Source organism: Corylus avellana, chromosome ca9 (genome assembly GCF_901000735.1).
Source record: "Corylus avellana chromosome ca9, CavTom2PMs-1.0".
Classification (NCBI taxonomy): domain Eukaryota; kingdom Viridiplantae; phylum Streptophyta; class Magnoliopsida; order Fagales; family Betulaceae; genus Corylus; species Corylus avellana.
The window spans coordinates 8,213,938-8,236,026 of NC_081549.1; the positions used below are offsets into that span (position 1 = coordinate 8,213,938).

General features: G+C 35.9%; 1 protein-coding gene and 1 pseudogene across 1 annotated transcript in view; both read left to right on the forward strand.

Moving 5' to 3' along the window:
* The window catches only part of LOC132161669 (kinesin-like protein KIN-7O), a 38,666-nt gene extending 25,502 nt beyond the window's left edge, over window positions 1-13,164 (forward strand). Inside the window, exons 22-33 of the mRNA XM_059571839.1 lie at window positions 3,227-3,280; window positions 3,358-3,561; window positions 3,645-3,833; window positions 4,714-4,920; window positions 5,075-5,164; window positions 5,268-5,408; window positions 8,238-8,335; window positions 10,925-11,003; window positions 11,097-11,258; window positions 11,402-11,521; window positions 11,599-11,670; window positions 12,771-13,164. Of these exons, the coding sequence (XP_059427822.1) occupies window positions 3,227-3,280; window positions 3,358-3,561; window positions 3,645-3,833; window positions 4,714-4,920; window positions 5,075-5,164; window positions 5,268-5,408; window positions 8,238-8,335; window positions 10,925-11,003; window positions 11,097-11,258; window positions 11,402-11,521; window positions 11,599-11,670; window positions 12,771-12,998 (1,644 nt within the window). The 3' untranslated portion in view covers window positions 12,999-13,164. The remainder of the gene's footprint in view (window positions 1-3,226; window positions 3,281-3,357; window positions 3,562-3,644; window positions 3,834-4,713; window positions 4,921-5,074; window positions 5,165-5,267; window positions 5,409-8,237; window positions 8,336-10,924; window positions 11,004-11,096; window positions 11,259-11,401; window positions 11,522-11,598; window positions 11,671-12,770) is intronic.
* A 2,724-nt stretch (window positions 13,165-15,888) lies between these two features.
* Window positions 15,889-22,089, forward strand: part of LOC132162253 (uncharacterized) — a 36,426-nt pseudogene continuing 30,225 nt past the window's right edge.

Consider the following 22,089-nt stretch of genomic DNA (forward strand, 5'->3'; position numbering starts at 1 on the left):
TTTTTTTTTTTTTTTTTTTTTTTGTTCCTTTATTTTTTTATTTATTTTTTTATTTTGTATTTATTTTTTTATGGCATCCTCTGATTATCACATACCAGTTTTTTTGGTATGTATATATATTGTAAACAAAATTCATAACAATTGTTGTTGTATATATATTGTTAGAAGCAAAAAAAACCCATGAATGAAATTTGACTCCTGTGGGTGTTCTTTGTGTTCTTATACCTTATAATATAGATGTGTGTTGTTTGTTTACAGTTATGGCATGATTAAGTTTTTTTTTATTTTTTATTTTTTTATTTATTTATTTATTTTTTTTATGAATAAGCAACTTCATTAAAAGCACAAAACAAACATCAAAGTAACGCCAAATACAAGCCCTGCCAACGGGCTAAAGCACAGCCTCACAGAGGCCTAACCAACCAGACTAAACCAGAAAAAAAACTACAGCAACATCAAACTGCAGCCAAAAAACCAACAAGAAACATCACCAGTAGGACAAACCTCCTAAAACCAGAGACAACCCTCACAGAGAACGATTAAGTTTAGCTACAAGGAACATGATAAAGTTCATTTGGGGATGGTTAAGATGTTTGGTGATATATTTTTTTAATTAAGAACGATTGCTATACCATTTTAAAAACAAAAAAATTATAGTATAGTTGTTTATGTTTCAAAAAATAAAGAAAGAAAGACCTTAATAATATAAATTGTATTTGTATTATAAGGGTATTTTAGGAAATTTGATCACAATATGATTCTATTTACCAACATATTGCATTGTACCAAACGAAGGAATACATAATCAATGTTCTATTCTAGCGTTACAACCAAACAAAGGAATATGAATATCTAGTCTATTCTACACTCTTCTATTCCCAGTAGTAGCTAATCTTTTTTTAATGGACTAGACATTCCGTGAACCAAACGAGGCCTAAGTCATCAGTTTTATTCAATTTTGTTGTGTCGATGAAGATATGCTATTTGGGATTTTTCTATGTTGACACAAATTCATTCAAGATTTGATCTGAAGAGGGGAAAGGAGACATTTGTTTTGCCGAGAGTAGAGAAACCTGTTGAGTAGTGACATTAGGCGAGCTGAGCATGATGTGGCTGAGGTCAACGGTGTAGGAGTTGGTTATGGGAGTGAAGTTGGGAGATTTTATAGGACTTTTAGGTTTGGGGATTTAGTGTATATAGCACAAAGGGGTGCAAATAGCGATGGTAGGATTCTAGAACTTTCAAAGTATGGTATAGGAGGGCAACGAAGTTTCATTGCTATTCTAGAAGGCTGAGATGGAAGAGGTGGGGTGACTATGCTGACAAGATGAGGAAGGTGGTCAAATTTCTCAACCTCATGTTATTGTTGGGAACAAGCAAGAGAACTTATGGCGGCTTAACGTTGTTATTGAGGTTGGTGGAGAATGGTCGACGGTTGTATGTGGAGGTTCTAGTAGGGAAAGGGCATGAGCAGAAAATAGAAGATTTAGATAGGGAAAAATTAGGTAATACAGAGGTTCAAACATTGAAGAAAATGGATGGTTTTGGGAATAAGGATTTTTTGCTGTTACTCGAAAATCAAGCAGGTGGTGATTATGTGATTTTCCATTTGATGGTAAAGTAGGATCTCCTTGATTTAAGTTCAGTAACAAATATACTGGTGTCTCTTAAAAAAGAAGTGGAAAGATGCTTAGGCAGATTGGGAGTGGGCTAGTGGTTTGGGTGTTCGAAATATTATTCAGTTTAATCGAGTTCAATTGAGAAAATGGTTATGGCATTATGCTACGAAGAGGGAGGATTTATGGAGATCTTGTTAAAGTATTGATTAACTGATTAAATTTATCTCTTCCTATCAGCTTAAGCTTTTGGAATAAGTGGTAATTTAACATGGTATCAGAATCAGAGGTCTTGAGTTCAAAACCTTGACTCTTTCATTTACTACAATTAAATATTTCACATGTTGGGTCTCACGACTCTCACCTATTAAAAGGGAGTTTGAGCCTACACGTAAGTGAGAGTGTTAAAATATTGATTAAATTTATTTCTTCCTATCAACTTACACTTTGGGATAAGTGATAATTTAACAGATTGGTGGTGGAGTCTAAATATGATAGTTTTATGGGAGGTTGGTTTTCTAAGGAGGTAACATGACCATTTGGTGTGGGAGTGTGGAAATATATATAGAAGGGGTGGGAAACCTTTTCAAAATTTGTTAGATACGAGGTGAGTGATGGCTTAAAGGTCAGGTTTTGGCATGATGTGTGGTGTGGAGAACAACTATTGAAGATATCTTTTCTGAGCTTGTATAGTATTGCATGTTGTAAGGATGCATGGGTGGCTAATTATATGCTGTTTGGAAATGGGAGTATTCAATGGAATATTGTTTTTACCATACTCGTACATGATAGGGAGGCGGATTTGGTCTTCTCTTTTTTGGAGAAGTATACTCTCTTAGTGTAAGGCAAGGAGATGTGGATAGAATATGTTGGATCCCTTCCAAAGGGAGCAAGTTTGAAGTGAAGTCATATTATCAGGTGTTTATTATACCTAGGTTCCTCTTTTCCACAGAAGAGTATTTGGAGCGTTAATGCCCCTTCGAGAGTAGCGTTCTTAGTGTGGATGACGATATTAGAGAAAATATTGACTTTGGATAACCTGAGGAAGAGGAACGTCATTGTGGTGGATTGGTGTTGTATGTGCAAGAATAGTGAGGAGTCCATTGATCAACTTCTTCTTCATAGTGAAGTAGCAAGAGACTTTTGGAGTTCACTTTTCAATCTGTTTGGTGTTTGGGTTATGCCTAGAAGGGTGAGAGAGTTGTTGGTGAGTTGGAGAGGTCAGGTTAGATTTCGACACATTTTGGAAGTTTGGAGGGCTCCTTATATTTAATGTGATGTATTTGGAGAGAACAAAATGCAAGGAACTTTGAAGATTGAGGGATTTCAATGGTAGAGCTGAAAAAAGATCATGCTCAATTCCTTTTTCACATGGGTAGTAGCACATAATAGTTTGCTTTTTTAAGTTTTCCTAAGTTTTTGGATGTTTATTTTTCTTCCTCCTTAAATGGAGTTCTCTTGTATATTTCCTGTGTACTGGGCGTTGATAATGAGATTGAATTATTTATCAAAAAGAGAATATGACACTTCTAACATTATCCTGAAGAGTTTTCTGTACACTAATATTTGGATTTCGTCTTCTCATGTACAATCAATCGGTTGATTTCCAGAAACAGATAGAAAAACTAATACTAGATGCTCAACATTCTGAAGAGTCCTTAAAAGTAAGTTTTTATTGGTTTTATTCCGTGTTTTGTTTCAAGATGCGTTATAGTTATTGCTAAGTGACATTATCTTGCAGGAACTTTTGGAACAACGGGATTTGGAAAAGGCAGAATTTCTTTCTCAAATTCAAACTCTTGAAAAAGAAATATCAAGTTTATCATCTTATTCCTTGGCCAAGGAAAAGGAAAATTTGAGAAAAGATCTCGAGAAAACAAAAGCAAAGCTGAAAGAAACTGAGTTCAAGCTTAGGAATGCAGTCCAGGAGAAAACCAAACTTGAGGTCTCATAATATATTCCTTGATTTATTTTTGGTTAACAAACTTTTAATCTGTCATCTTTCACTAGCTTTTCTGTGCAATATAGGGTGAGAAAGCATCTGCTGAACGAGAGATAAAACGGTTGCTTGGTCAGAACTCTCTTCTTGAGCGTGATATTAACAAACGTGAATCAATTGTGGGTAGAAGGCGTGATTCGGTTTCTGACAGGAACTCAAAGGTGTTTGATCCAAAAAGGGCAAAGGGTTTGGCTGTTCCTTTTGAACACACATTGCAGGTGATGAAAGTGGGACTTGATATCGTGTGTTGAACATGTGAATTGATAGTTGAATTGACTTTAAGTGTTAATGCTGAAGAAGGATTATCCAACTTACTCGTCATTTAGTTGTTGCAAGAATAAACAGGTTTTTTTTGTCTTGTTTCAATTTATGATATCATAGGGTCTTACGTAATTCTACCAAGCACTAATTTTGTTGGGTTAGCTTTATTTTTTCTTTTGTGAAAAAAAAAAAAAATTACTGGAAAGAGGAGAGTCCTTTCCTTCATAGGATTATTCAAAAGACTACAATCTACTATTCAAAAGATCTAGATATTCTTTAAAAAAAAAAAGGAAAGAGACTGACAAAAGCAAGCATCCACTAATAGAATTGGTGTGTTATTTGAGATGTGTTAGTTGATATGAGCTTAATGTAGGGATGCAAAATCATTTTAAAGAATATTATATATAAAAATGATATGGCAACTTCATCGTGCACTTTGCACACATGACATCTAGGTTTTTCCTTTCTTTTTCTGGACAAGAGAGTCTCCAAATTAGTTCACATGAAAATTTTGCATGCATGTTTTGAGCTTTTTCCTTTCTTTAAAAGTAATGGCATATGGGTGTTATGATCTTATATCTACTCAGAACAGTTGTTTTTATGTTTGCACCTTTTGTTTCATTATCTGCTTTGTGGCTACGCCATGCTACACATTGTAAGTGCATTTAGTTAAATGTCTTTGATGGGTCTCCAATGTTTATAGAGTTTTCTCACCTAGGAAAATTTGTCTTTACCGTGCAGTTCCATTTTGTTGTTGGCTAGAGTGTACAACACTCCAATTCTTATACTACTCTAATTGTTGTTTTGTCTTTATTTTTTTCTTTTTCTGGTGTTCAGGAAGAAAACAAACAACTGGAAGTTCTTGCATTTGAATATGAGACAGATATTGCTTCTTTGGAAGAGGAATTGGCTGCTTCATACAGGGAAAAAGAAGAGGTTATATCTAGAAATGAGGGTATGGCTTCAGAAATAGAAGCCCTGTCCGAACAGTTGAACATATCAAACAAGGAGCTGAATGTGTTGCAGGAAGAGATTTCAGCACTTGTAAGCTTCTGCATTTGTCTCTTTATATCTACCCGGTTTCATGATTCTTTGTTGCCATGTCGATTATGAAATAACTAAAATGCTTTTCTTTTTCCTCTCTCTGTCTCTCTCTCTCTAAAACCTCAAATTTGGAATCTTATTCTTCTCATTCTAGAGTCATTGTTTGGAAGAATCTAAATCCAACCAGCAAGAGATGGAAAACTCTATGAAAAAGTTGGTAGAAGAAAAGGAAGAGCTGGCAATGGTATTTCCTAAATTTAGGTTAAGAGTATGCCCTATATCTGCTATATAATTTTGTGTTTTGTTATTGTAAAGTTGGTCATCGGATTGTATCTTGGAGTTTGCAGCAACTGTCTGATTCCCTTTTGGAAATTGAGGAGGAAAGGGCAATATGGTCCGCAAAGGAGAAGGCTTCCATTGAAGTCATACAAGAGAATACTAAGCTATACAATGTGGAGATCATGATGTTATCAGAAGGAATGACAGAGGTATGATACATATTCCACCTCTTAATAGATCTTGAAGAGCTTGCTGCATGGCTTTGAAATGTTAAGAAATTTTTGTTGTTGTTGTTGTCGCCGATCTTCTTGTTATTATTATTATATAATTAGTATAATGATTCATGATTTTGTGGTACTATATGAAACTTTTAGAAATAGTGTCCTAATATATATATTAATTTATTCTTGTTTTACTTTTAAAAAAAAATGAAACTTTTAGGGTTGGGCATCGACCTGATCAGGATCGAAATGTTCAATTCTGTTGTCTGACTCGGTGGGGGTCAAAAATCAAAAAAGCCATCTAGGCCAACCCACATCTTAGGTGGTGTCAAACAAGCCGACCCTGACAATGTCGCTTTTGAAGTTGGCGGTCGGTCTAGTAGCCACTGCAAAGATCTAGCGGCCATATGTTGGCGGCTAGGCATAGATCTAGTGGCCACAATGGCTGTTAGAGAGAGAGAGCTTAAGAAGGGGATACATTTAATCATTTAATTAATACTTTAACACTCTTCTCACGTGTGAGCTCAAATTTCTTTGTAATAGGTGATGCCCAACATGTGAAATATTTAATTGAATAGGGTGAATTGTGGAGTTCAAGGTTCAAGCTCATAACCTCTGGCTCTGATACCATGTTAAATCACCAATTGTCCCAAATTACACTTCATTTATGGGATGATGCTTTTCTCATAGGCTGCTATTTGATTAATTGCATGCCCGCACCCATACTTTTTAATAAATCTCCATTTGAAACTCTCTTCAACACTCCGCCTGATTACTCTTTTATGTGTTTTTGGTTGTGCATGTTGGCCTAATCTCTGCCTATACTCCTCAAATAAACTTCAATTCGTTGTGTATTTATGGGCTATAGTCAACTACACAATGGCTATAAGTGCTTACACGTTCAATCAGGACAAATTTATTCTTCTTGTGAGACTTATCCTTTTTATACTTTTAAGTGTATATTTAGCAATCTCCCCCATGTGTAAGTCCAATACTACACTTGTACACCGTTGCACTCCCTCTCGAATGAAAGCTTTATCAATCTTAGGGGTCATCTATTGGATCACTTGTGTGGGTTATGTAGGTTTTATTCTTGTCATGCACCTTTGTAACAATCAAGACTAGTAAGTCCATCGGTCCACACAGTTGTCCACCATCTCTGCTCTAATTGCGAAGGCACCACTATCATCCACTATTTCATTACTACTACTGACTTTGATGTAATTTGTTAGGGAGATTGACATCTTAGGGAGTCTTCTAATGATTATTATTACGTGACAATAATCACTCACACTTGTAACATCTATCTAATGTGAAACTTAACATTTTCTATACTCACATGTGTAACCTAATATTATATTATGAAAGATTTGTCTTCGTCATACCTGTGTATAAGTAGGGTGTTCATAAAAACTGAGAACTCAACCCACCCATCTGTGCCTGACCGAAATCAACCAAATTTGGTCGGTCTTCAACCAAGTCGATTCTGGGTCATTTTTGAAATTTCAACTAGGCTTGGGTCTAATGTTGGTTTTAGGAGGTCAAAAAACCAACCTAACCTTAGTTTTAATATAATAATAAATAAAATATAAACAAATCTTGAAAAATATGAGTAATGCTACATACTACACAAACATCTCATAAATATCCCACGAAGCTAATGTGGCAAGGTTTAGTAGGAATTGGATCAACCCTAGTTATATTTATATATAACTAGGGTTGATCCAATGGCTACGAGACCTTGCCACATCAGCTTTGTGGGACATTTGTGGGATATACTTAGAATATATATACCTTCTTAAACTTTAACCTAACCCTAAGGTCCTGAAGCCCATTTTTGCCGCTCGAAATGTTCAAAAAACCTTCTCATACACTATGCTCTCTTGCCACTATTTCTCTCATTGCCTCCACTATTCTCATGATCGTTTGTGTCCACCTTGCTCCATTGTTCTCATCATCATTTCTCTCCACCATTGCTAGTTGCCACCGTAAGTTTCTCTCAGTTTCTTTCACTTTTTCATCGTCATTTGTCACAGTTTCTCTCTATACTTTGTTCACATTTTCTCTCCAATTGACCTCACAACAAACTACTAATTGAAGCAATCGGTCTTGGGTTCGGCTTAGTTTGAACCGAGCATTTAGCTTAGTTTGGACTGTAGTGTCAACTTCCAACCCCTCTATGGTTCGAAGGTCAACAATGCCTTCCTTTTGTACCAAAGGGGTCGTGTTACACCCATGTATAAGTTTCAACTAGTTCTATCTATTCTTATAATGCTTTTAGTGTTAAGTCCACATACTCCCCTCAAACTACCACCCGATTGATAATGTTCCCCCCTCCTCCTCCCCCCCCAAAAAAAAGAAAAGAAAGAAAAAAACTTTCAATTGGGACAATGTCTTCCCCAAAGTACCAAAAATTGTCAATGTCCCGCCAATGACAAAAATACCCTTAATAAAATAAAATTAAAAAAGTAAAACTAAATTTAAAAAAAATAAAAGGGTCTTTTTTTCTTAAAGTTTTTTTTTTTCCCAAATTTATAAGTAATTTTGTTTTATTGAAAAACATCTAGGGTCATTTTGGTCTTTTTGTTGGCTTTAGGGGGACATTGTCCAAATTAAAAGTTTGGGGAGAGATTGTCAATTGAGTGGTAGTTTGAAGAGGGTATGCGGACTTTTTCCATGCTTTTACAACTAAATGTGGCTTAGAATGTTTAAAATGCAAAATTGTGTTGTGTTTATGGATATAGAATGTTCAAATCACATAAATTGTTGTTTCTAATTCATGGTATCTTTTTGTATTGATTATGTATGTATCATCAGGTGAGGAATGAGTTGGAGTCCTGTAGAGAAGAATGTAGGGTTCTCAAGGAAAGATTGACTTCTTCTGAGGAGAATGCAGAATTGGAGAAGAAATGGAGGTTAGTGCTTTTTTTTTTTTTTTCCTATCCTTAAGACATGTTTTTGTTATATCTAGATTGATTATAGTTAAATTCGTTCAGACACTAATGCTATAATATAGTTTTTTTAATTAGAGGAGAAATACAAGACAGTTAGTAAGGGGTAATGTCATAACTCAAGAAAGTGTGAGTTGCATCTGGACTATTCCTCAAAATGATTGGTCAAAGTTACAATTCTAGTTCCATGGAATCACTAATAAAGCTAGTTTGTCCTATACAACTAATGTGACACTTAGCACATGTCCATACATCTCCTTTACAATCAACCCACCAAATACTAGACTTATTACATCTTCACAATTTGGGTATCACAAGCTCCTCTCAAATGCGTAACACCTTCTTTAAGGTGTATTCTAGTATCACATAGCATTGTTACGGTTGACAATGATACTATTTATCATGACTCATACAAACGACAAGAGGGCAAAGTCCTCTTACACAAAGAGTATACAAGAGAGCTGAACACCCTAGAGACTTCTACAATCTAAAAAATTAATCAAATCTACCAGATTCATTGAGTCAAAATTAAGAACATGTACAACAACCCAATCCAAAAGAGATCTAAAAAAAGAGGATTTTTTAGAAAGCATTTTTTGGACTCGCATTTCTCAAGGAGGCGTCGATTTCTTTCTTCCCAAATGCTCCACATTAAGAATTTGGAAAGTTAGGGCAATTTGGAAAGAATTTTGAACTCGCATTTCTCAAGGAGGCGTCGCCACCGCTAGAGGAGAGAGAGAGAGTGAGAGAGCACACACACCTATATTAAGACTCACAATTATCCCTAACCATTTCTAATATTCTTCCAAATAGTCATCCTGTACGGTCCCCGTTCTACCTCTGAACACTAACCCCGTATCTGGATCAATCACCTATCTCCATAAAGAATTTTCCTCTTGCCTAAATCTCCATAGCCATTTACCAAGGAGAGCTTTGTTGATCAACATGAGATTTTTTATACCCAACTCTAAGGACTAGGGAGCAAACAATCTTCCAATTCACCAGGTGCATTTTAGGCTCTCCACCTGGACCATCCCAAAGAAAATGTCTTTGAAGGCACTCCAATCTCCTAGCTATGCACGCTGGAAAAGGGTAGAGGGATAAGAAGTATGTAGGAAGACTGTAAAGCGTACTCTTAATGAGATTAAGATGCCCTCCCTTAGATAAGTAGATATTCCAATTGGCCAAACTTTTTTTTCCATTTTCTTGACTACCCCGTCCCAAATGATTTTTGATTTAAAAGGACCACTTAGAGGGAGACCCAAGTATTTCAGATGAAGAAAAGAGATGCTACAATTGAGAGTACTAGCCATCTCTTCTTTATGTGGAACTTCCGCTAAGGCGACTAACTCAGACTTTTGGAGATTGACCTTCAATCCCGAAATGACCTCAAAACACAGGGAAAGTGACCCAAATTATGAATTTGATCACTGACTGCATTACACATATTAAGTGTATCATCTACAAATAGAAGATGAGATATTTCCAAAGGCGTAGCATTGAGGTTGTCTACTTGGAATCCTGATTAAAAAAAAAAAACCCCAACCATCGCTTTAGAAAATATCTTACTAAGAGCGTCCATGACTATCACGAAGAAAAGGGGCAAGAGAAGGTCCCCTTGGCAAATTATAATTGGAGTTTTTTTGGAATTACTTATAAGACTAGTTCCACCTAGTGAACAATCAATGTGGAACTTAGCACTTGTTCATACAATGCGCATGCCCATACAATGCCTTGATAAACCACCCATGACTAGTGTGTTCCATATCTCTGCACCCAATTATGTCAACTTGTCTAGAAAATGAGCAATGGTCAACGGTTAAAGGGTGACATTTTGTAAATATTGGTTTGTGATGATAGTCTACATGATCATTTGCCCTTACTTTCAGTTTTGGCCTAAAGGCCTTTCCACATCTTGGTCAGGTATAGATCATAGTCCAGATGCCTTTGCCTGGATGTGATACAAATGATTAGGAAACTTCTAACTGAGTTGGTTTGTCACCTCTTGTTACAATGCTAACTAGAGGGCCAGAGAATTGGATGGAAAATGATAGATAAAGAGTATTGTCGTTTGTCTCATTCTCTAATTTCAAATTGCTCAGGTTGCTTTTCCCTAAGACTTGTTTGGAGGCTATTATACCTTTTGAGTTCATCTTTAGGCTGCAGCATCCGTGTTTGACAGACTCAACCATCAAGGTTGGGTAATTTGGATTATCTTTAATCTGTTTGGAATATGAATCTGAATTCGTGATCAATCATTTTTTGATGCATCCTGAGAAAGGTTAATTGTTAATATAGGTTTATCAATTTTCTTTTGGTTGTATCCTGCAAATCTCCTTGAACTCTTTGTTGAGGAGTTTAGTCAACTCTTCTATTATATGATAAGTACATAATACACTGTTAATAATCTTCATTTATTTCAAGGGTGTCCCTCAACTTTTTCCTGTAATTGATTCTTGTGCTGCTCCATTTCTGGTTGCTTGGGCTTTGACATCATTGTTGTATTTGACTCAATAAACCAAACCATTATGTTTCCATTTGGTATTGATGCAGCATGGAGAAGTCTTTAGAGATTGGTCAGCTGGAAAATGACATAAAAGTAGCTAATGTCAAGAGCAAACAATCTCAAGAAGTCAGTTCTTTTGCTTTATCCTCTGGTTCATATTTATGGTTGAAAGACGAACTAGCTGGTATTCATAGCTTAACTTTGTTTTTTCTCCTTAAGATGTTGAAGTCGAATTTGGAGATGCTCTCTGAAGAACACAATCATGCTTGCGACGATGTGCAAATGCTTAAGGAGCTTAATTTTCTCAAAAAAGAACGAGAAGAATTATTGATTCGCATTAGAGAGTTGGATACAAGATCAGAACTTTCAAATGACTTCCAGGTTTCATCCAAATGCATTTTTTGCAGAAGAAAATTATATCTAAAATGAGTAGATAACAATTATCCCTTGCAACTAAGAAACTATTATCAGTTTGTGAGAATTTGTGGATATTTAATGGATTGATACCTATACTTCTTTGGCAGAATCTTAAAGACCAACTTCTTTCTATGACAAAGGAAAGGGATAAATTGATGATTCAGATAGGAGAGCAGCAGAACCATGTTGTTGAAGTGGAATTCGTCAAAAAGCATTGCAATGACATGGTAGGTTGTTCAAAATTTTTCTTCTTATTTGTAGTCTGTCTGGGAATAATCTTATATTATGATGGGTATAGCACCAGTTATCGGAGGCAAAAATCCAAATGGAGGAACTGACTAGGAAAATTTCCAGCATGGAAGTCAAGATGCACAATGTAAGTGTCTCCATACTCAACATTTTTAGCCTGCTAGCATATCATTACGAAGGTAAACAATGAACACCGTAACCCAGTGGATTTTTACCAACAAAGTTGAGTTCTGCAAGGGATAATCTGATAAGATGATCTTTAGCAATTTTTCTTGAATCGGACACACTAGAAAGTTTAACTCGTGTACCTGCACTTGACACACTAAGACATGCTATTGCACCGAACATTGGCTTGTAGCTTTTCATTTCTTTAGAAATGAAAATGTTTTTCAAATAGAAAAATTACATTCTACCCCTTGTAGTTAGATTGTAACGCAAAACTTCCTTGAAATTTGGTCTGACACTTTCCCTGCCTTTGGTTAAAGATTAAGCTAAAAAAATATCAACATATGAGGTGCACATGACCTTATAGCAAATAATATAATGCCACGTCACTGATTGTTTTATACCATCCCTCGTAAATATTAATTCTAGTTTTTATTTTTCATTTTTATTGAGGAGAAAAGGAAGAAAGATTGTATGGAAGATCGTGTTAAAATAATTAGTGATATGGCAGTCTCTGATTGGTTATAAGGTCATCTACACCTCACATGTTGGATTTTTAAGTTTAGTTTAGTCCGCACCATAGGGAGGTTGAGTGTCACAAACCAAACCTCAGGAGTTTTTATGTTGTACGGTGTAATCACCAGAGGGTAAAACATATTTTCCTCTAAAATATATTAGGAACCAAACATTAAGGTTAAAATGTTTTTCTTTCTTTCTTTTTATGAGATTTGTCAAAAATCTCTGATAGATCTATTATTTGTTGTATTTATGTGCTTGCACTGAAGGATTGACTATAATGGCATCATTTTCATGTAAAAGTTAAAGCTTCTTCATTATTGTTTGAATCTTATTGAACGTTGTGACTTATGTTGAGCCTTTTTATTTTTATTTTCTGACGGCAGGTCCGACATGAAACCAATTTTAATTAAAATAAAAAATAAAAATTTTAATGCTTATTGTCAAATAGGAATTCCCAAAATTTTCTCCATATTTTCCATTTCTTTATGCCCTATTAGAAGAAATATCCCGGTGTGTATTCTTTTACAATTTATACTTAAACAGGATGAAGTTGACAACAAGAAGGAAATGGCCAAGCAGAGGATGAGACTCCGTGGGACGCAAGCAAAGTTAGATGCCTTCCGTAATAGATACAGGGAATCAGTGGAGGAGTCGGATCTCATGAACAAGAGATATGAGGAGGCAGCAGGAAAGCTCAAGGACCGGTTGGCTTCCAAAGGAATTGAGGTCCTCAACCTCAAGAAGCAGCTCGCTGCTGCTATGGGGAAATAAATGGAATTTCTCCATGCAATTAAATTATCCAACTAGTTTTCTTTTCCAGCAAATTCTTCAATTAGCAACCATTGTAAATATTTGGTGGGTGATACTATCGGAACCTCAATGTAAATGTCAATGCCAACCTGTACAAAACTCAAACAAACACCAATACCATGCTGCTGCCCTCACTAAACGTGCAATTTTTATTTTTTTTTAAAACAATTTTGCCTCACTTAAAAGAGACCGGCTCTTCTCCAGTTGATTTGTCATTTTACATTTTTTTGAACAGGTTTGCCCTTCACTTAAAAGAGACTAGCTCATCTCCAGTTGAAATCAACTGGAGATCTCAGGATCTCAGTTTGCAACTCTCGAGATCATGAGACCTCATAAATGATGAAACAAACTCATAAGAGTCCATATATTTAGGGAACAAAATCTTTATTTGATGCCCTGATCGATCCCGAGATTCTTGAGATTTGACCATCATAGCTTTAATGGCATTGTGTGCCTATAAAAGGAACACTCTATCACAGTAACATGGACTTTTCACTCTGGCAAAAACTCTTGTTCATTTATTCCAAAGAGCAAATAATTGATTTAGGAATTCGACCTATTCTCCGCGGCTCCAGCACATTTTTGGCAAGCTCTAGTACTTATTTGGTTTCCTTGTTTTGCAAGTGTTCATCCCATCGGAAAACTATTCCAACAGTTTGGCGCTTGAAAACAACAATTTGTTTCCAGCAATATCCATAATGATCAATGCCCAATCAAGGAGTACTAGGAACGAGACTGTGCCACGAGGAAGAGGAGGAGCTCCAGCAAGAGGTCCGATTGTTAGAGCACCTCCTAGAGGTCGAGTTGTGAGAGACGGAATGCCCTAGACTTCAAAGATCCATACGGACGAATCGGTTCTTTAGAAAAAGAGCTGCCGCAAATGTCCAAGAATATGGACTCTTATCTTATGTAAACAGAAAAAGAAACAAGTTTGGTACTTTAAGAAGAGCTGTTGCATATGTCCAACGAGGAGGCTACTAATCAAGAAGAAGAAACAACTTTGGTAGTTTAACAAAAAGTTATAACATAAATGGGAGGTTTTTGCTCATTCTAGTTACATGTTTCTTTTTGTATTATTTCTTGTTTACGTTTTTTAATAAAATTTTGCAATTAGTTATAAAAATTCCATCTAATTACTCATAAATTGATTCTCTCTCTCTCTCTCTCTCAATTTCCTCCGCTCTCAATGAATTAGTCTTGCAAGGCATCATAAAAAGGTGAAGGAAGGATTGCTTCCATGCCGGATGTCGTCAAAATTTTCCATAATTTTTTGGCTGCAACGTCTGTCTTTATATGCCAATCTATATCAGTTCTTTCACTAAAGCTTTAACCAAAAGCATTAATAGAATCATTTAACATTAAAGTTGTAAATATAATTCGTAACAAATTGTAAAATTTGAACAAAAAGATAGAGCATCAGCTCCATATACTTTCTTTCAAAACATATGAACATCAAACTCAACGAGTCAAACCATAACTCATGTAGACCAAAAAGTTACGGATTCCATAAAGAAGAGCGATGATTGGGGAGAAACTCGCACTTGACGAGTTCTAAAAAGGCCATATCTAGAGTTTTAGACCTCGGATTGGAGCAATCTTTGCGGCGTTGGAAAGCTAATTCAAAGATCTACAAAGTCATGTTTCATGAGAGTTTGCTAATTATGACCGTTCGAACGCGTAGCTTTATTTTGAGTAATCTAGAGAGGTGAGAAGGCTCTGTTCGAAGTCCCGTTCGAAGCCCGTTCGAACGCTTATGTTAATTTTTGTATTTTTACGTTCTAGTTCAGTCCCTGTTCGAATGGTGGTTTGTCCCCTTCGAACGCGTAGCTTTGTTTGCTTAAACCGATTTTATTTCGTGTTTTATTAGGTTTTGGGCTCTGTAAATACATGCTTATAGCCTCTAGAAACGCAACTTTTGATATTATTTGAGTTTCATGCAATAAGAATACTCAGAGTTGAGTTTCTTTGTGTTTTTTCCTTAAACCCTAGATAGACTCTTGCGTTTTGAGAAGAATTATTAGATTTTTGATAAACTCAATGTCTAGACATATTTATCCGTTCTTCTTGTTACTATTTTCTTTGCTTCCCACCGAGTTAGCCTGCATCAATAACCCTTTCTTTTTAATTGAATATGACCTTCAGTGGAATAACAAGGTCCTTTCAAAATAATAATAATAATAATAATGAGTAGATTTCACCAAAAAAAAAAAAAGTCCACATACCCCTCAAACTACCACCCAATTGATAATGTCTTCCAAACTTTCAATTGTAACAATGTTCCCTCCAAACTACCAAAAACTATCAATGTTCATCCCAACGACGAAACTACTTTTAGTAAAATAAAAACAAAAAATACTAAAACTTATAGAACAAAAACCTAAAACCAAAAAAAAAAAAAAAAAACTAAAATAAGGCAAATTAAAATTTTTTTTTTTTAAAAAAACTGTCTATAAGAAAAAAAATTAAAAAATTTTGATTTTTTTTTTTGTTATAAAAATTGAGAATTTTTGTTTGTTTGTTTGTTTGTTTTGTTTTGTTTTGTTTTGTTTTGTTTTTTTGTTTTTTTAAATTTTTTTATAACTTTTTTAAATAAAAATTTCCGTTTTAAAAAAATTAACAATTTTCGTTTAAGAAAATAAAAATTTTCCTTTTCTAAAACAAAATTAATTATTTTTTTTTTTCAAAATTCCATTAATTTAAAAGTATTTTTTTTTTTAAATGATTTTTAAATTTTTTTTTTTAAAAAATTAAGGGTTAAATACTTATTTGCCTCAAGTGGTTTAACAACTTTATTTTTTTCCCCATAGGGTTTAGTTTTTTATCACAGGAGGTACCTCGGCTTTATATTAAAATGGAGATGGTACGTTTGTCTAAATTCCGTCCAAAATTTGACAGAAAGCCACCCCAGCACTATTAAAAAATCGACATGTGTTCATATATTAATTAAAAATACAAAATAAAAATTTTAAAATTAAAAATATTAGAAAATTAGGAAAGAAAAAAGGCGCAAATTCCTCAAACCCACAAACTGATGAGGCACCAGGCAAATTCGTTTGGCCTCGGCCTTGGGGTGGAGTCGTTTTTGCTGATTTGGACAAATCGGTGCTCCTCCAGTGGAAGACATCGGTCTTAGACCCCTTAGGCTTGCTCTCGAGCTGGGACACTGGAAGTTCCGATCATTGCTTGTGATTCGGCGTCTCCTGGAACTCAAATTCCTGTGTCGTTTCGTTAAACGTGACCGAGAGTGGCTGCGAAGGTAATTTGTGTTCGGATTTCGAAAAATTTCCACTTTATGGGCTTGGGATTAGAAGGAACTATTTGAATAGTAGAGGAAAGTTGTTTGGGAAATTGTAGCTTGTGATTGTTGAACTTAGTCAGCTTAGGATTTTCGTGCTTCCCTTTAATGGTTTTGATGGAGAATTTCCTGGTGAAATTTGGGCCATAGAGACGTTTGAGTTGAGGTTCTTGATCTAGAGGGAAATTCTAGTTTGTGGACTTGAGGTGATGAATTTTTGCCCTTTTATTTATTTATTTAATTTAATTTTTTATATTATTTTTTTATTTTCTAATTTTAGACTAAACTCTAAGTATACATAAGTATACAAAAGGAAAACTCACGCAACCCACCAAAAACCCATAAGCAGACCCTAGAACCCATTGAAAATCCAACCAAAGAATCTCAAATATATAAGAGCCACAACCATACATAAAAAGACCAAGCTAAAGCCCAAGCTAAAGCCTAAAATAACCAAACATAGCTCTAAAAACCCGTGGTAGTCACCACCTGCCTGTGCTCCTATTGCAACTCAAGAGGGAAGGAAAACTCATTTTTGGACCCAAAAAAACCCCGCCAGAGCAAGCTCTCTCTCTATCAAGCCACAACCACCTCACCCTCCCATATCGTTCCGCCATATTTCAACTTCTAGCTCTGCCACTCTTGAGCCACAACCAACATATGACGTCGCTGCCGCCGCCGCCGCCGAGGAACACCAATATTTACTTCCAAATCGTGCGACGCCGCCCATAGAAGTACAGACCAGTGGAAGAACACCTTCTGTAAGTTCTAAACAATATAAGCCTTGAGTACTCTCCCGTAGTAACTGCACTAACTCGCTCTAGAGAAAATTAGGCAAAACCATGCCACGAATTCTAAATATGTTCAGGGACTCATTACATCTTGTGATGGATATAAGGCACACAATAAACATGCGCACAAATTTTTGGGTTTTTGCAATTCTGTTTTCATGTGCTCCTCCTTGTTATTCTTCTCGTTTTATCATGTATGATGAAAAAAAAAAAAAAAACTATTAGCTCTCACATGTATAGTGGTTGCAAGATAATGCCTTTTTGAGATGGGTTGGTGTTCTTGGGTGCTCTAGGCTCCGTTTGACGAGCGATTTTAGGCAACGGAGATGGCATTGGCATTGTTCACACGAATGACATCCTGCAGATCGTACATCAGAAGCCATCCCATTGTTCGGCAAAAAAACGTGAAAAGCAGCGCTAGGGGTTTGAAGCCTTTCTCCCCCCTTTTACCAAAATGCCCCTGCAATACCGTGACCTGCATATTTCACATTGGCGCTTCAGTTTCTTTAGTGCATTTGTCCTTGAGCTCTCACTCGTTCCTTTCTTCTTCACTGCCTTCTTCTCCAACGTCACTGACCAACCGTGCGTGTGGATCCCCCTAACGCCTTCTTTTTCCTCCGTGACCCAGCGACGGCGAAGACCTTCAACCACAGCGCCACTCACTAGAGCCCGGACTCGGGTGATTTTCTTGAGACAAAAGATTTTAGATCCGTTGAACTGTTGTTTGTAGTTTTGCAAATTTGTAAGTTTTTGAACTGTTTGGTGTCTATTGATTTTGTTTGGTGTCCGTTGATTTTGTTTGGTGTCTGCTATTGTGTGCATACTGTTTGGACTCAGGTGATTTCTGTTTGGTAATGCTGTTGGTGTCTGCTGTTGTGATGAGGGTTTTATAGGTGAAAGAGCCAAGGTTTTGGGTAATATAAGAATTGGTGAAGGGGCTAAAATAGGTGCAGGGTCAGTGGTTCTGAAGGATGTGGCTCCTAAGACTACTAATGTTGGAAATCCAGCTAGATTGGTTGGAGAAAAATAGAAACCTGCAGTGATTTCAGCTAGATTGGCTGCCAGGAGAGCCACAGTCTTATCCTCATTCCCCTCACACAAAAGCCCCACTACCGGACAAATATCGTTAACACAATAAAGAGCCCAATCCAAGGGAGTGCCGGGAGGAAAAATACCTAGAGGGGAAGGAAAATCCCCATGCTTCCCATCATCCCTCACAACTAGCTGACGATGAAGCCAGACCATCCTCCCTATTATCCATCACTACGCAATCTGCCAGAGGAGACTGATCAGCCGGCAATATCTGGGAACAACTTAAACCCAGCTCAACCAAACAGCAACGATCCGCAGCAGAGGAAGTTGGGTTGAGAAACCCCCGATGAAGAAGACCCCTCGCCCAAGGGGGATTCTTGACAGCAATTACAAGAGGAGTCATAGACTAATCACTAGCGAATGTTTTTGGTGGAAACATTCCTTAATGTCACTAGAGGGGGCAACACACTGTCTTTGTGTATGGAAATCATATTTACACTCTAATTTTCCTGTTGCACCACAAGTCTATGAAAATTTGACCACTAGGTATTAGTGACTTAAGGTAAACCTCTTACTAGAGAGGTTGAGAAGTATAGTAATGCGACATGTCAACTGACTTACATATGTTGCTAATGTAAAACAAAAGTGTTGTCCTTTGGAAGATGGAGCAATGAAAAATAGATGAAGAAGATAGTCTAAAGAACTACTAAACAAAGGTTGTATAGGGACATTACTGAGGATTTCCTTGGGCATTATTATTATTTAATTCAGGCCAAGAAATATTTTGAAACATGTGACTTAATTTAGGATGAGACAATGGAATGGGGACTGTGAGACTTGGCCCAACTTGGTAAGGCTAGGATGATTATGATGAGAGGCAGTGTCATCAGTTTTTCTTCTCCTTCGTTTCCTGAAAGTCCCTTCTTGCAATATCTCAGGGTAATGTCCAATCTTACAAGTTGAAAACAGTTCTCTTTGATGTTGCTACCAAGTTTGCGCTTCTATTAATTTTCAAATAGTTGTTTACTAAGTGGTTTTTATACTTTGATATTAAATTGACTCTTCATTGGTGTGATATCATCCCCATTTTGAAGTTCTGATTTTAATCTTCACATTGAGTATGCAGGTGCTGATCTATGATTTGCGTTCATCTTATCCTATGCGAGTTAAGAATCTCTTGTGAGTCTACTTGCTTAGCATGGTTATTGTGTTTGTATTCCAATGCGTTTGATATTTCTTTGCTAAAACTAATTTCTTGCTGAAAACCTTGTCATTGTTCTATAGGAATGACAGCCCGATATTGGACATCAAGTGGCATCGTACTCTGAATTCTGAACAACCAAAGTTAATCGCCACTAACAAGAATGTTGTTAGAATATGGGATCCTGAAACAGTAAGAAGTTTTTCCTCTTATAGAAAAGGATATTTTTCAAACTTGTTTTCTTTGATCAATGGCTTAAGAAATCTCTTTGATATTCAGTACCCTTTTCTCGTTGCTGGTCTGTTGGAAGATGGGAAGATTGTTTTCTGACTCATTAAATCTGAGTGACTATTAAGCTGTCAAACAGGACAGAACTTAAACCTGTTTCTGAGAGTCGATATTCCTTTTTTTTTTTTTAATTCTTAAAAAAAGAAAAAAAATTCTATCTCTATAATAGTTGACTCTAAATTTAGATTTGATTGCATCTTTCACGTCCTAATATAAGGTTATGTGCATCAAAGTTTTGGAATAAGCATGGGAATATGATGACTCTTCTTTTAGACTGAATTAGTCTTTCAAGTTTGTTTTAAGAACTTTTCAGAGTTTATATTGGTAATCTTCTCAGTTGTTTTGAATTAGTCTTACGTTTTTATAGAACTTTGATTTTGACATGTTATAATTTGAGTTTATATAAATGATTTTCTTTTCTTTTTTGTTTAGGTGTTTCTCTTGTATACGTTCTGTGTACTTGGGTGCTCCAATTGGTTTTTAATGAAATTTATTTACTTATCAAAAAAAGTTTACATAAATGATAAATATGGATGTTAGTCCTCCACCATCGGCTACATTGATGCACTTTTGGCAGTAAACGGCTCATTGGAAATTTGAACTTGCAGCAGTTGTTGACCAACTGTATGCAGCTGGATATAAAATGTGGAAATCAAAAATGGAATGTGAATTTCTTTTACACAAATTGCTATCTTTGTACTATTATTGAGATGAAGGAAGGGAGGTAAGGGTACTAAGATTTCCTTTGAATTGAAAGTGGAAAGCTCACAAGTAAGAGCAAGGAATACCTAGAAAACCCCAAAAAACCAGACAACAGCAGAAGGAAGGACGTATTACAACAAGATGAGCAGACTTCGATCAAAATATGATTAGCTATAATTCTCTCTCTGATAGAAAGTGAGCCTTCAAAATTTTTCAGTGATGCACCCAAGAAAATCAAGAATTTTCCCAGAGTTAGGGATCAGCTAAAGTGGTAATAAATTGCATTTCTCTTTACCTGAAAAGCATGGACAAAAGTTCAGTTTAATGATCTGGAGAAATAAAGTTGAGGCCCTCCTTTTTTAGGACACTTTCATAATTTAGCCATGTGAACTGAAATGGGAAGATTTATGGATGAGCATTGGATTTGTTGAGGAATATGACCCAAATTCCCTAGGGACATGGGAGGACATATGCCTTGAACTTTTGTTTTTGTTTTTGGGTTTTTTTTTTTTTTTTTTGCACGTTTGAATGCAAGAGGGAAAAATAGTTATCTAAAAAATAGACTCTAATAATATGTAGTTGTCCTTGAAGATCCTTCTGCTTCCATTCTAAAGCACTAGAGTAAACCACAATACAACCTCGATTGGACTAAAACATAGAAAATATAATTGATAAGCGCCGAATGTTGCACATTCAAGCCTCTTAATTTACATATGTTAATTCTTTAGCATTGTTATTTGTTTGATTTTGTTTTGTTTTTGTGTTTCAGGTCTTATTTGACAAGCCATTGAAAATTGGGTTTAAAAGGGCAAAAAGCTGGACATTTTAGATCTAGGATCGAGCGCAGCTACTCCTGAGTGCGCTCGAGCATATGCGGCCAAGGATCGAGCGCACTCGGGCGTGTATTGCACGGCAGCAATCCTTTTCTAGCGTGGATTTGGTTTTCAGTTTTTCAATTGGACTGGGAGACTGACCTTCGATTTTTTGAGGGTTTCTAGGGTTTTTAGGGTTTTCCTAATCCCTATAAATAGGACTCTAAACATTGTAAACAGACACACCGCCTTCTACAGTTTAAATTTCAGTAAATTGTCTATGAAGCTTAGAAGATCTTGAGCGACTAAACCCAATTGTGGTGTATTGATGTAACCCTTTCCAAGCACACTGGTTTGATTGTATTTAATTTTTAGTTTTTCAATTTATGCATGTTGATTGTATAACTCTGAGGATTGCTACAATTGATTTCTGTTCTTCATATTAAATGCAATTGTTCTTTAATTCCAATTCAATATTAGTAAAATTCTTATCTTGTCTTAGAAATTATTTTACTATTATTGAACTCAAATCATTCTTATTTTCTCTGATTATAAGAATGATGGTTATACAATGGTTCTTACTTGGCATGCAATCAATAGGGTTAGATAGACCATACTTAGGAAAGACGGATCGTACTACACCCTAGTTTAGTGTAATTTAGGTAGATGATCCGTGCCAACCGAAGATGGGTTATGTTATTCCGTTGATTGTATGAAATTATTTTTATATGTTTTATTGTTTAAATTATAACATGCATAGAATGAATTGCTAGAATTAAATATGGTTAATCATTGATGTGCGGATCGTGGTGAAATCAATACCCTACTCTTTCTCTCTCTCTCTCTCTCTCTCACTCATATATTTACTCTCTTTATTTTCATGCACTTTGAAATTACACAGCAAAACATTCTCTTTTGAATTAAGTTAACT